General features: G+C 43.8%; 1 protein-coding gene across 1 annotated transcript in view; it reads right to left on the bottom strand.

Annotated features, from left to right (window-relative positions):
- The window catches only part of LOC139349739 (extracellular serine/threonine protein kinase FAM20C-like), a 32,012-nt gene extending 25,407 nt beyond the window's left edge, over nucleotides 1-6,605 (bottom strand). The window contains exons 1-8 of the mRNA XM_070990720.1: nucleotides 6,337-6,605; nucleotides 6,100-6,258; nucleotides 4,581-4,756; nucleotides 2,691-2,769; nucleotides 2,241-2,333; nucleotides 1,918-2,033; nucleotides 1,532-1,712; nucleotides 1,314-1,423 (exon numbers count right to left, since the gene is read on the bottom strand). Of these exons, the coding sequence (XP_070846821.1) occupies nucleotides 1,314-1,423; nucleotides 1,532-1,712; nucleotides 1,918-2,033; nucleotides 2,241-2,333; nucleotides 2,691-2,769; nucleotides 4,581-4,756; nucleotides 6,100-6,258; nucleotides 6,337-6,605 (1,183 nt within the window). The remainder of the gene's footprint in view (nucleotides 1-1,313; nucleotides 1,424-1,531; nucleotides 1,713-1,917; nucleotides 2,034-2,240; nucleotides 2,334-2,690; nucleotides 2,770-4,580; nucleotides 4,757-6,099; nucleotides 6,259-6,336) is intronic.
- Between the last annotated feature and the right edge of the window lie 8,000 nt (nucleotides 6,606-14,605).

The following is a 14,605-nucleotide window of genomic DNA, read 5'->3' on the forward strand; positions in this document are numbered from 1 at the left end:
GCTAGCTCGGTCAGAAGTGAACCAAAGACGAACCCTCGTCGCGGTGAAACACCTGCTCTTGTAACGAGGTGGCTAATGAGACAGAAAATGTGGGCGTTTCAACGTTACATTAAAACTAAAAACTAGCCGAAAACACGAGGAGTAAAACTAACGTCTGTGACTATCTTACCTGGCCGGGATCAGGTTGTCAGGACAACCATGGCGACAGCTCGTTGCCATGGTGACTCAGTAACTCGAGCTGCGCGGTGGAGCTGGACGGTCGATGTGAAGGTCAAGTAGGACACTTTTAACTGTCGGCGACCTTTAACCCCAGGATTTACGTTGTTTTTAATCGATACGGCGTGTAAAGACGACAGGAAACAGACGAAAAGACCAGCTAACGAGAAATCACAGCAAATCATTCCGCAGCAGAAGAAGTACTGTTACTCCAGTAGAAGTACACATACCACACGAGGAAAATACTGTTACAAATAAACTTCAAAATCCTACGAAAGTATGGAAGCATTAACTAAATGTACTCAAAGAATCAAAAGTGAGTTATGAGACGTTTAATGGGAGTGGAAACAAACAAACAAACAAATAAATAAATAAAGTTCTGATATACTCTTAATATCAATTTGTCAAGTGTTGGATATGTTTGAATACATTTTCCCTTTTTGAGCTTCAAACAGAAATAAATAAAATGTGAGGAGTTTAGAGGGAAAATGGATTCATGAAATGTGATCAACAGCCCCCAAAATGCTGTTTTTGTTTGTTTGCTTTTTGTTTGTTTGTCAAAAGCCGAAAAGAGAACCACTGATTTGTGTTGTCTTTTATGATCTTTACATGTGTTTTTTCTATGTATATAATCTTCAGCAGAAAAGTAACCTGTAACTGCAGCTGTCACATATATGCAGTGGAGTAAAACGTACAATATTTCCACATGTGGTGGAGTACATGCAACAGAAAATGTGAAATGAGTTTATGGTTTACGGTTTAACACATCATCCTCTGGGTTTAATGCAGTAAGATCTGAACATTATGTTATAAGTGATCATCATTTTTCACCTTTTTCTCAACATGTATTTTGATTCCTTATAACAAAAGCACAGATCTTGTACCCCTGGAGTTAATAGAAATATAAATCGAATGCATCAGTGACTCGTGCTGTTAAATGCTCTTGATGTGTAAGAAGTGTCTACTATGAAAAATCTCTTACCACTAAAACATCAAAACAGCTTACGAAGCAAAATATATTCCGCTGTGTGCCCAGCTGATCACCAACAACTCCAATAACTCCTGAAATTTGGCCTCTTAAAATATAATAAACATACTCATCAGGAAGTCCAGTATGACCAGATCTATGAAGTCCACCAGTCTCGTGCCTTTGTCGTATGGTGGGGTCTTTCTCACCGCAGAGCAGTAGTCTGGTTCTGACTCCCACCTGAAACACACAGACATCATTCAGCCTTTGGCATAACTGCCTTAAACATCTCTCTCACTTCATGTCATCCTGGTTCCCCTGCAACTAAAGACCCCGACACCCACTGACTTTGCCAGCTTGCTGCGGCTGTAGGAGCGTCTCCAGGGGGACCTCCAGGACCTTCGGGCGGCCAGGGAGAGATCAGGCAGCATGACAGCCAAGGAGGCCTCCAGGTCTCTGGGCCGGCCGCACACGGCGTGCTCCGTGGAGCAGTAGTAGGAGCACTGGCCGTAGAAACACACGTTACCCACTAGGGGGAGCCATAGGAGCACCGAGAGGAGAGGAGGGGAGAAAATGAAAATGCCAGGAAAAATAGAGATAAAAGAGTTTGTGGGTGGTTGTGAGCAGAGAGAATTTGAAGAAAGAAAGAACATTAAAAGAGATTCATAATCAGTTGACACACAAGGGCATTTTCAGCAGGCTGAATGAATAATGGAGCATTGTGTGAGCAGCACCAGGGGAGGTGAAAAAGGTTCGGGCCAGCTTGCGGTCGGTGGTGACGTCTTTGATCTGCTTGACCACATCCACCAGCCTCCCAACCACTGGAGGGATTCGCCTGTAGCCCAAAATCCTGCAGAGGGAGTGGAGGAAAGTATGAGATGAGGACGAAGGATGGAAGGAGAGAAAAGAAAAGAGAAAACCAGAGAGGGAGGAAGCGGAGAAGAAAATACAGTTTGGTGTTGTGTAACATGTACTCATTATGTAGCCTTTTCATCCACCATTTCACTCAAAACCTAGCAGCGTTGTCCTGTGTCTTGAAAAAAAATGGACTTAGTACCTGTCCAGGTGAAAAGCAGCGATTTCTGCATTGTGTCTCTCAAAGTCTGAGAAGTAGTAGAGGTTATAATTGGTTTCCTCGTCTCTCTGCTGCCTGCCAGGGAGAGGCAAAATCAAACTGCAGCACATAATTCACTAATCAACTGCATATTTACATCCAGTAAAGACACCTATGTGTTTTCTCTTTCCTTGAACAAGCACATAAGAGCCGTGAAGCCGTTTCTGCTCCCCAGAAACTCCACGACACTTGAGAGTCCGCAATATTTGGTACTATTCCTCCTAATATTTACTCAGCCGATGCATTTCTCAGTCTGCAGGCTTTAAAATCCCTCTTTTTGCATCTTCAGTTTCCCCTCGTGAGTTATTGGGTTGACTTGAAGACAGCTGAGGTTTTAATCTTCCTTGGATCGTAAACATCCTCTGTGTTATGAGCAATGTGTTGGGCACTCACTTCATGGGTTTGAACATGGCTTGTCCATAGTTGGGAAATGACATCACCAGCTTCAGTTGTGTCCCCCCAGACTTCTGCACTGAAAAACAATACTGAGAATGTTTCCATAGCAACAAAGCACACAGCGCGCGCGCACACACACACACACACACACACACACACACACACACACACACACACACACACACACACACACACACACAAACAAAACATAACAGAGAAAACATGTGCGTCAGCAGCAACGGGTCGCTCGGTTGGTGGACACTCATCATTGTGTCATCTCTCTTACACATGTACACACACATGGCTTTGTCTGTCTTTGGCAGGACATTGTCTTACTTGCATCATTCCCATGAGTGTTACCAGCCTTCATGATATAACATGATATTAGCACAGACATTAGGGACAGTGAGTCACGAGCATTTGTCCTTCTGTGTATCACATCCATTCATATCTTTTGTCTTCATTTTTTTACCTGCAAATGTTTTTCTCCTTTTTGGCTGGACTTCTTTCTACATTTTCATTATGGCAGGAGGCAAGAAGGAAGCAAGCAGGAGGCAAGCCACCACCTCTAAAGAGGCACCCTTTAGATGCACATGGTTCATGTCCTTTGAGTATAGTCAGTCTCACACTGGGCTGTACAGTATGTTCTGTATAGACACGAACACGGTAAACATGTAATGACTGATTTAATCAAGTTTCATTTAAGGTCTTGTGCTTTCAAGCTACATGTACTTTTTCAAGGTTGAGTGAAGGTCCGACCATATGCCATCCCAAACACGGTGATTATTTATACTGCTACCTGTTAAAACAAGGCTGCATCACCTTTGGAAGATGAAATAATACATTATTCCTCTTACAACTTAAAAGTGAAAGTCATAAACAATAGAACACGTCCTTGTCAGCCGTGCTCGTCTGGTGTCTAATGTTAGCTTAGTCTCCTTCAGACACATATTGCTATTGAATGGGGTCTTGGAGGAGGTCTGATAACACAGTTTTCTTGGTGGTGGGTTAGAAAAGAGGCTACACCTTCCTGGCTTTGCAGGATAAAATTAAAAGACGACATGATTTAGCTGATATTTCTGCTTTGTTTGGATACTGTTTGAGCTCTGACTGAATTTATGCATTATTGGAGCAGTGGAAGGAAGGTTTTCCAACCATTATTTTGGGGTAAAGGAAATGTTTCATATTTTCAATTACAGAACTCAGTTTTCCATCTTTCTAACCCGAGCCCAGATTCTAACCACCAAATCTTAAATGATCATTTTTCATGCTGAGGCCCAGGCACCAAAATGTCCTCACAGCAGTAGATTGTCAAGTTCAGCTAAAGCAGTCGCTTTAGAGGCACCGCTCAAGGTTAGTGAGGAGAAACGTGATTGGTTGACGCTGAGGTGTTTGCTACATGGCAGTGACTCCTGCCCATCCTCTGCTGAGCCCCCAAGGCTCTTCACGGCTTCACGGTAGCTTTCACTTCAGGAGAACTTCAAGGTGAATCTACACTGAAAGTCTTACCTTCAGCCTCAGGTGTCACACTATCACAACAGCCCTCCCCTCGACCTTCACCTGCCCTCTCCCTGCCTGACGCCCACCCACCTTTTCCACGACTGAGGGTAAAAGTCAGCATTGGTTCTGACAGATCTGCTCCTTTTTGAGACACCTTGTTTGCCGTCCTACGAAAACCTTTAGTGCACTTATTTATTCAAGAGGCTCATTGAGTCACCTTCTAAAGTGAGTCAGACTGTCCACAAAAACATCTCGCCTTACCTCGTCTGACACCTCTTCTTCATGCGTGATCAGTGTGTTGTTGGTGTAAAACTGATACAGAAAGTGAACATCGCTCCACATCTATCTACCTGACCGAGAACGCAGCTCAGACGTTTTGTGTCTTACCTGCACTGACGATGTTGTGCGTGGCGAGCTGCTCGGCCAGCGCCTCCATGTTGGGGTCACGATGGGGGTACAGCTGCCAGCGGGAGATGCCCAGGTGGAAGCGCAGCCAAGGAGGATGGCTGCTGCTGTTGCTGTTCCACTGGACGTCCTCGTAGCCCTCCTGACTGGCGCTCACCCTGCATAGATAAGGAGGTGAGAGTGACGGGACAAAGACGAGTGTGTCAGCGTGACGTTGATCTCTCAGATCCACTCTGTGATACTGACACTGACACTGGCACCGGACGTTTCTTTGCCAGACAAGGGATTGCTCATTTGTGCAGCAGTATTACTGAAAAAATTTACATATAAAACAGCCAATTGACGAATTCACTTACAACAAATGATGATTCAGTCAAGCGTCAGGAAAATAGTTTTCTAAAGCTTCTAAATGTGAACATTCGCAGCTTTTTTATAATTGAAAAGTGAATCTCTTTGGGTTTGGGGTTGTTGGATTTCTGAAGATGCCGTGCTAGGTTAATTGTTAGTGTCAGCGTTAATAGGAACTACAGATGGCTGTAGAAACTACGGATTGTGTTGAGGAGGTGAAAACCACTGGAGAGATGCCATTGAAAAGCATTCGAAGCCTTCCAAGGAGGCTGTCATACTCCCTGGCTGTGTTTAGACGCTTGACAACATACATTGACCAAGAACATACAATAGCTCCATACGTGCCCGCAGAGACGCCACTGCATTGTTATTCTGCAGCACAAACCTGGAACAACTTCCTAGATGATAAGAGACTCTGATCACTTTAAAGTCAGAGCTGAAACTTTCCTGTTGTGCACTGCCAATCATGCCCTGCAACAGCTGGAGCTCATGTTTTCGGCTTAGCTTTTAAATAGCTGGCATCTGAACTGCAGTACTTGTTGTGATCTTTTATCTTTCTATTTCACCTGATTGGCACCAGTTTGACGTATTTTGACCTTTGTCTGTACTGTTGCAGTATTTAATAGTAAACTTTCACCTTTAGGGTATTTTCTTTACTCTATAAAGCACTTTGACTTGCCCAAGTGCATGAAATGCTCTACACGAATAACCTGGAGCAGAGGCACTGTGACTAATATAAATAAGCCTTGTTAACAGGAGATCATGCTAGCTCCCTGCAGTCTGGCCCATCTGCTGGAAATCTTGCATGTACTGTACATATACTTGTACTTCAGAGGAAAATGCAAAGAAACCAAATATAATATTACAGCTTTTACTTGCTTCAGATTTGTGTTGGGGTTATATGTCCCAGGTAGCAAGGTGTTGAATTTAACAGCCCTTACAGACATAAAGTGGTAATGAATTCAATACGGCAACTGAAAGATAACGAGATAAGTTAAACAATGCAAACAGACGTCTGTTTAGTTAATTAAAGTGGTTTAGGGGAAGGTATTTCTTGATTGTGAGAATGATGATGATGATGATGATGATGATGATGTGAAAGGAGAAATCACACACACAAACAGTATTTTGCACACTAACTGTATATACTGACCACATCTGGGAGCTCTGCTCACTAGCCTTGACCTTTGATTTCACTTTCAACAGCCAGTCCTCTTCAGGGACAGGAGGGCTGGGCACGTTGTAAAGAGGATGGTCAAACAGCGCCTCCAGCTTTGACAGCCCAGACTCCACAGATTCAGCTTGGCTGGCGGCATTGGGACCCACAACGCTCAGTGAGGCTTTTTTACCTTCTTTCACCGATAAGACGACGTCAGAAAGTGTTCGCACATGGCCTTTGGCATCCTTTTTGGCATCTTTATTGGAAGAATCTCCATGTGTTGTATCGGTCGGTGGCCCAGCTGGACCACTCATCCGCACAGAGGTGTAGTTGGTCTGTGCCAGGTCTCGCAGGACGTGTGTCCTGGGAGGCTGCAGGGGTTCACAGGGCTGGTGGTGAATGGGAAGAGAGACAAGCGCCAGGAGGAGGTAGAGGAAAACGGTGATGAAGGCCAAGGACAGACAGATTGTCCTGGAGCGACTGCGAATACGCCACATCATCCTACTGAGAGGATGGTGAGAGAGGGTCAGGAGAGGTGAGCACCTGAAGGGTGAGAGAGGGGAAAATGTGGTGTAAAAGATTTTTAAAAACATGTCAGGAAAATATGAGGAAAGCTAGAGAGTGCAGAGCATTAAAAACAAATGAAAATAAGAGTATCAGGCAAACCATAGCCAACATATGAACATGATAAAGGCATTCAGGACGCATTTCACACGGCCATGCCAGTCTACTCCCTCCTGCTCCCAGTCTAACACGACCTTTCACAAACTATCTGACATATGGAGAGAAGCAAAAAGCAACTTACACACAGTTTCCTTCCTTTTAAAATGCTCTCTGTCACCTCACTGCTGTCGTTGTTTCCCAGTGGAATAAGACAGGACTCCATCCAGTATCCAGGCAGCCTTCATCCAGTTCTTTGTACTTTTCTCCAGTGCCAGGTTAAAGTGATCTGGCCACAGATCAATGTGTTTACTCTCTCTCTCTCTTTTAAACTCAGTCCTTCTCTGCCAGTTCATCTGTCTTATCTGTCCTTTTGTCGGTGCATTCATCAGGTAGGCCTTTCAAAATTCAGCTCCTACCACTCCTACAGTCTCATTTGTACGGCAGGTATCTGACGATCAGATTGAACCTTATTCTACAGAGTCCATCCATCCATCATCTATACCCGACTATCCCTTTCGGGGTTGTGGGAGGCTGGAGCCTATCCCAGCTGTCGACAGGCGAGAGGCGGGGTACACCCTGAACCGGTCGCCAGTCGATCGCAGGGCAACATATACAAACATACAACCATTCACGCTCACACTCACACCTAAGGACAATTTAGAGTCACCAGTCAACCTAACGAGCATGTTTTTGGTCTGTGGGAGGAAGCCGGAGAGAACCCACGCATGCACGGGAAGAACATGCAAACTTCACACAGAAACCAACCTGGGGATCGAACCGGCGACATTCTTGCTGTGAGGCACGCGCACTACCTGCTGCGCCCCGACAGTCAATTCAGAACACAGTCTGACTTACAAAGAGACTAAAACTTAGAAGTAAATGTATATTTTATGCTAAACATGAAGTGCTGGAATGGCAAACTGCCTGATCACTTATGACAGCCAGGACTGTTAAACCCTCCAGTCAGACCTACGTCAGCACACACAGATCCACAAACTTGAACATGTACTTGATGCAGATGCAGGATGATCCGTACTCTGCATTAACGCTGACGGTTTGACATACGCACATCCATACATCTATCATCAATCAAAATTGGCTTAGCACAGAAATTCATGCCACAGGTTTTCCACAATGTACAACCTTTACTGCATCAATCTGCTGCTTGTATGAAACACTAAACCTCCAACAGCTGTTGGATGCACCCTCCCACACACGTCACATGATGGCCTCATCTCTTGTCACAGTGAATATGGTGGTACAAAGCACACTGCTCCACACAAAGCTAATGAGAGCAGAGATCCAGTCTGTAGTAATGTTATTATTACAAAGTTTGGTAATAACATGTCACCGTCAGTGTGTGTATACATTATGTGTAAATACACTGCATGTGCATAAACAGTAAATGATTTGCAGTCTGTTAGAGACTTCACCAAAGTGCACTGTGAAAATAGGCAGAATCAAGGCAGATGTTTCATATTCTGAGTGTGTTTGCACTTTGATTCAGGCACCTCAGACTTCATGGAGAGTCCCACAGGATACGCTGGGTCTGTGAAGTATGGCTCTTTAAAGTCTGTGTGTGCGCATGTATCACATGTTCAATGTGTGTGTGTGTGTGTGTGTGTGTGTGTGTGTGTGTGTGTGTGTGTGTGTGTTCACACAGAGCAATCCATGTGATGATCTGAGCGAGATAAACAGAATGCGTCACACTTGTGACTCTCTATATGGTGTGTGTAGACCAGGAGAAGGATCACCTATCTTAAAAATAACTCATCCCGATCAGCTCAGCAGAGTGCACTGAACAGATTCAGTGCTGGCCTTTTCCTGTATTCATGCAGGTGGTCATATTCATTTATTATTTATCAGCCCTCATTAAACATAGATGCTAACGGTTGCAACATGAGATAGATGCAAATGAAATGAACAGTATGGAACCCACAGTGGGAACGAAAGCTTATGAAGACTGAAGGAAGAAGATTGTATTTTTGTATGTGTAATTTTTATTATTCATGTGGTTATATGATTCTCTCTTTGTGTGATGAGAGAACAAACACAGATAAGGACATATCGCAGTGGATATACAGCAGAAACGTACTGTTCAGTGATATTTCAGAAATACGGGCTGACAGAGACCAACACAGAATGAGAAGCTGAAATTTCATCACTGGTTTTAAATGAACGTTTTTGTAATTGTTTGGGCCGTATGTTGGGAAATAAGAAGGGTTTTTAACAACTTATTTTGAACACTATTAACAACTGGGCTGCAGCCATGGCCTGTGATTTACAGATGGGTGAGTCCTAAGCTATGCTAACGCTCTGTGAGGCTGTACTGAGGCTGATTTACAAGCTAGTCAGTGTTAGCATAGTAGTAACATTTGCTAGTTAGCACTGAACACAAAGTACAGTTTGGGTTTATCAAAGTATTGGACAAACAAAAATTTTAACCTGATGATGGCAGCAGACAACAAGACATGTGAACTCCAGGCAACAGCTACATGAACGCGACCGTTAGCGTCTAGAAGGCACAAATGCTAACAATTTAGCAAGCTAGCAACGCTTAAACTAATGCAGGAAATGTGAAAGGCATAATGATCGTGGAATATCCTCAGACATCATAAAATTATGAATTACAACTCCATACAGCTGAAATTACAAAGAGGCTAACTGCCCATCCACTGAAAAATGAACTTCCATCGCCATTTCTGCAAACACAAGCCAACACAACTCGTAAACTCAGAGCTTTCAGAAAATTTCCACTTTCGCGGTCCTGAACTTGAACTCTTCTCCTGAACACGGTAAAACCAACTCCACCTGAAGGCACCATGTGTTTATTCACTCAGAGCAGCTAACGTACCAACTGTACCGATGTTAGCTGAAAGCTAGCTAAACCCTGTGTGCTTGCAGGCTCTGGCTGATCTCAGACCAGACCAGGGACTCCACTTGTTTTTTTATTTTCCTCCAGTTTCCCTCGTTTTTCCTCATGTCTCTGTATGTCTGTCAAATAACACAACATCCATAAAGCGCCGGGACAAGTGCAAAGTCTTTGCCTCAATTTGCCCCCACTGAAGTTATTCCACTGAGTTTTTATGCAAATGCACGGCATCTAAAATTCTGACTTTTGCCTGAACACACAGTTTGGATTCATTCTTTGGGAACCAGAAATATCAGGACCAAACTATCATCGTTTAGTTGTTGAGATTTTTAAGTGTCAGAAAGACGTTGATCCACCGCTGTCCTCCCTAACAGCCTCAGTGCTCCATGACATCAATCGTCCAGGTCTCTGAAACTCTACTGGAGGGATGTTCCTTAGCTTGATGTTTCCATGATGGAGGATGCAGTCAAACACGCTGTTTAAATGTGAAGGCCATCGTATATAAAACTAGATGGTCCTCTGGAGAAACATGTTGATGTGAACGCAGGATCAGGATTGGTCCATAACCATAACCACGTTTCTAATTACGACAACAAAGTTCCCCTAAATTTATCCTTACGTTCACCCAAATCTACAAACCAAACACTACCCAGCGTTGTCACATGATAACAAATATTTTTCCAGTGTGACGGTTTTGGAGGACACAGAAATATGATGTCACTGCTGTGTGAACGATGCATTTTGTGGTTTAATTTGGAAGCCGTGTCATTTCAAACCATTCAGTGAGCCCACCTTTTTCCACTTATTCATTTAATGTTTTTCCCACAGGGTGGCAGCTACCATTGACTATGAAGTACTGTGAGCCAAGAATCTCTAACAATACTGATAGTGATAATAAATGAGATCTGAAGTGCTTTTCTTGAATACACAAGGACACTTTAAAGAGAGAAAGAAAGACCACCCCGTTGTTTTCTCGGTGAAGGAAATATTTGACTCTGACACTGTAATTAATTTTTGCTGTGTCTGCATTATGCTCGCCACGGATCTGTGACTTGTTTAAATTAAATTTAGTGTGTGCTTGAACTTTTCGTGCCTCCTGCTCACTTAATTGTGGTTCGCAGCCTTGTCAGCCTAATGGACCGTGGAACTGCTTTATATTTTAAACGATTTTCAAGGTTGTCAACGGCCCTAGAATTAATGTGCACATCATACTTTGGCTCTCTGAGACACGATCCAGATATAATTTGTAATTTCATTTATTTATTTACTTTCTTACTTTAGTTGCCAAATATTACAAGTGAGACAAAAAAAGTTCTCAAGGATATCTTCAGCTTTGGGCAAGGTGATGAGTTATCAATCAGAAGATACGAAGTAACCATCACCTGTCATCTCCGCATCTTTCCCTAATCTTTTGATTTGTGTTTCTTGTCCGGCTCACCTTCCAGCCCCCTGGGCATTTTTGCTTTTTGCTAAGTGTCTCTGTTTTTGTCTAATGCACTCTCTGTGTCTCTGTCCTCCACTGATGTATTATAAACAAGCTGTTTCAAGCTTCATCCACACATCCTCACTCGCCGCTCGCCTTTCATCCCACTCTGCTTCTTTGCTCTTGCTTTCTTTCAGCAGCCTCCTCCACTTTCCCAAAACTTAGGGTCTCCCTTTTATTTCAGTGTGGAAATGAGCAAATGAAACACACAGATGGTCAAGATGGGAGCTGCCTCACGACACACACTCTTATTAAAACCCGACTGTTTTTCTCATTTCTCGATAATAAAAAAAGCCCAATAGCGACGTTCAGATGAAAAATGCATCCCTCCCTCTCTTTGGCTGTCCTCTGTCACCCTCCATCTCTAACCAGCGGCTGCCCGACACACTCTTCTCCCGCTCTGCTCCTCTCTAACTCTCTGTATCCTTGAGCGACCACTGAAATCTGTGAATTTTCACTCATTACCTTCTCAAAAACCCACTTTCTCTCTATCACAAAGCCTCTTTTTCCGGTATCATCTTTTGAATTCTATCAGTTGTCAGTCAGTCACTACATCTTCAATCCCCCACAGATGTCTTCTCTCTGTTACTTCCTGTGTGTCTCTCTCTCTCTCACACACACACACACACACACACACACACACACACACACACACACACACACACACACACACACACACACACACACACACTCAGGGAGGCGCCAACCTTCCCTCCACCCGTCACTGCAGGTGGTAGGAGGTTGCTAAGATACAGCACTCCAGCTTTTCCAGCACAGAGATGCTTCGAATGAGGACACAGTGTGATGGCACAAAACCATGTTTGAAGTTCAACATCAACAGCTGAAGTACTAATCAGCGGCATTTCCACAATTAGAAAACTCCATTTCTCTGCTGCCGGTTGGTGTAACACGCGATGTGAAAGCAGCCACCACCACTGCAGGCTGGACCTGAAAAAAGGCTGAACACAGGGAACTTTAAGTGGCTCTGCGTCTAAAGATGTGGTTTCTGCTCTTCAAAATTCATTATATGAACTAACTTTAAACTAACTTTAAATTAGAAAATGCAATTCCCAGGAATGAAGACAGAGGACATGACTTCTACATCCTCAGTGGTAGCTGAAGCTGCCAGCAGCAGCAGCAGCTGAACAACTAGACGAACTCAGAGCTGCAGTAATCAGTGTTTTGGTGCACATTGGACCAGATGACAGCCATGCCTTTTCCCACAGTTAGTCATTGCTCTGCAGCAGGCAGCTGATTTCAGCAATAAAGTTCTAGTAAACGCAATCTGCACAGCACCAAAAGACAGACAAAGACAGACTAGCTGGATAACAAGATGGAGCATTTTTCAGCTCAAGAGTCAGATAATTCCCTCAGGAGGGAAAGACTGGACTTGGTCAGGTGGGCAGAAACATGACTGAATGCTAATCTTGTCCCATGTCTGCTGGATATGCAAATAGGCGACTGTTTGCTAATGCATTCTGCCAAATAACTTCACGAGAGGATAGTGTTTCAGTGTGTCTACAGCTTGTTCAGCTGCCTTTAAGCAATGAAAAAAAAAATCATTAATGCATGTTTAACATTAACAGCACTAGCAGAAGCTGAACAGACCGAAAAGAGCCTAGAAGAACTAATGGTGTGCTGAGCCTTCGTCACCTCAAGCTCGGAAACTTATAAATGTGGTATCACGAAACTGCAGTCGAACTCCTGAACCCTAACACAGCTGTAAAAACCGGTGCTACAAGCTGTGATGTTGTGGTTGAGCTGGAAAGAACGCAGCAGCTGAGAGGACAACTTACTGCCATAACTTTTTTATCAATACGTGCAGAAATGATTGTTAAAGGTCACATTTGGTGATGAACAAAACGTTCATCGTCCATTCTTTATGTCTCACGGTGACCATCTGAATGCAGTCACCTACACCTGCTTTTAAAGAGCTTAGTCATGTGACAGCTTGACAAAGGTTGAGCAAATGCGGCGCGGCTCGACAGAACATCAGAAGAAGATGTGTCCTGGTCGTGTTTGACTCGCAGGAGATCCCCGGGCAATAACATCCAGCAGCACGGCACGCAGGATATGACATTCAACACCTTCCTCTTGTGTTAATGTGACCCCAACCTCACTGAAAATTCATGTGAGCCTCCGGCAGCATAATGAGCCTCCTCTCCACCAGGGAGACAATTCCAGTGTTTAGACTGAGCAAACTAGCAGAGCCTTTAGTGTGACTCTGTGCCTCTTTGTATGAATATTTAACAACGTTGAGGAAACACGGGGAGAGGGAGGAGATATATAAAGAGCGTCTGAGGTGAATAATGAATGAGCTGCATCACAGGGTGGAACCATGTTTACTGACAAGGCCCATCGGATTAATCACAGGGCTGTTCCAATGATTGCAGAATGAAACAGGCCAACCGGGTGAGTTCGGGTGAGAGTTATCAGTATATTAAAACCACACAAATCCAGATGTATCCCCATCGAATCCATTTCGGTCAACACGGGGACATGTTTACGGGATTGAGGAATGACAAGAGATTTGTTGGCCAGTGGCTGCTTATCAACATGGAAAATGTTATGAACTCATTTGTGTCATTGAGAGCGATATGACTGCCAAAACTCCTTTCAAGAACTCTCTGGCAACATCACAAGGACGGCCGTAGCACCTGTCAGTGTTGCAGCAGAATTAGCTATCAACTGGTTAACGACTGCCTCCGTCTCTTTAGAGAAAGCTTTCCAGTGAGTCATTAACTCATAATGAAACAGGATGCAATGAAACAAAGACACTGAAAAGCGAACAGTCACTGGTTGTCTCTCCGTAACCTCCTTCTCTAAGTCTGATTCAGGCTCACTGAAACTGAAGGAAATGAACATTATGGTTGTTTGCGTTCAGATTTAGGACAGTCTGAACAGCTCTGGTCCTTGTGGTCTAGAGTTGGTAGTTAACTGTATTCACGTGTTGTCCCTGATTAAAAGCATATGGACAGAAGGACTCTCCTCCACTGTTTAAGCTTTGAGATAACAGAGTGGTCCCCGGTGACGCCTGCCCAGACGATGGCATCACATTGACTGAATTCCTCAAATGTTATTAATCCTTAAAACATGTTCAGCGTCTGGCTAAGGCAATGCTAACTCAAATGACACTATAGTTAGCAAAATGTAAATGTCAAAGACTGAAGTCAGGCTTTAGGTGGTGACATGAACAAAGCCTCAGTTTCTGGTTTATCATGCTGGAAATTTGAACTGTGTGTCAAACCATGTTGAGTTTTAGACAAAGAAAGCCAGAGCTTATTACTCACTTTTCAGGCAGTTTCAGGACTTTCAGGACAGTCTACAGAGACGTTACAGGAAGCAACAGGAGGCGCTGTCTGTTAGCGTCAAAGAGGGTTAATACAAAGTCAACTTGTGACATCAGCACTGATTATTTCATGCACAGGAAAATATTTTTTAATGCTCGTGACAAGTGTGACCAGAAGGGAAAAGGTGAGGAA

The sequence above is a fragment of the Chaetodon trifascialis genome, chromosome 2 (assembly GCF_039877785.1).
Source record: "Chaetodon trifascialis isolate fChaTrf1 chromosome 2, fChaTrf1.hap1, whole genome shotgun sequence".
Classification (NCBI taxonomy): domain Eukaryota; kingdom Metazoa; phylum Chordata; class Actinopteri; order Chaetodontiformes; family Chaetodontidae; genus Chaetodon; species Chaetodon trifascialis.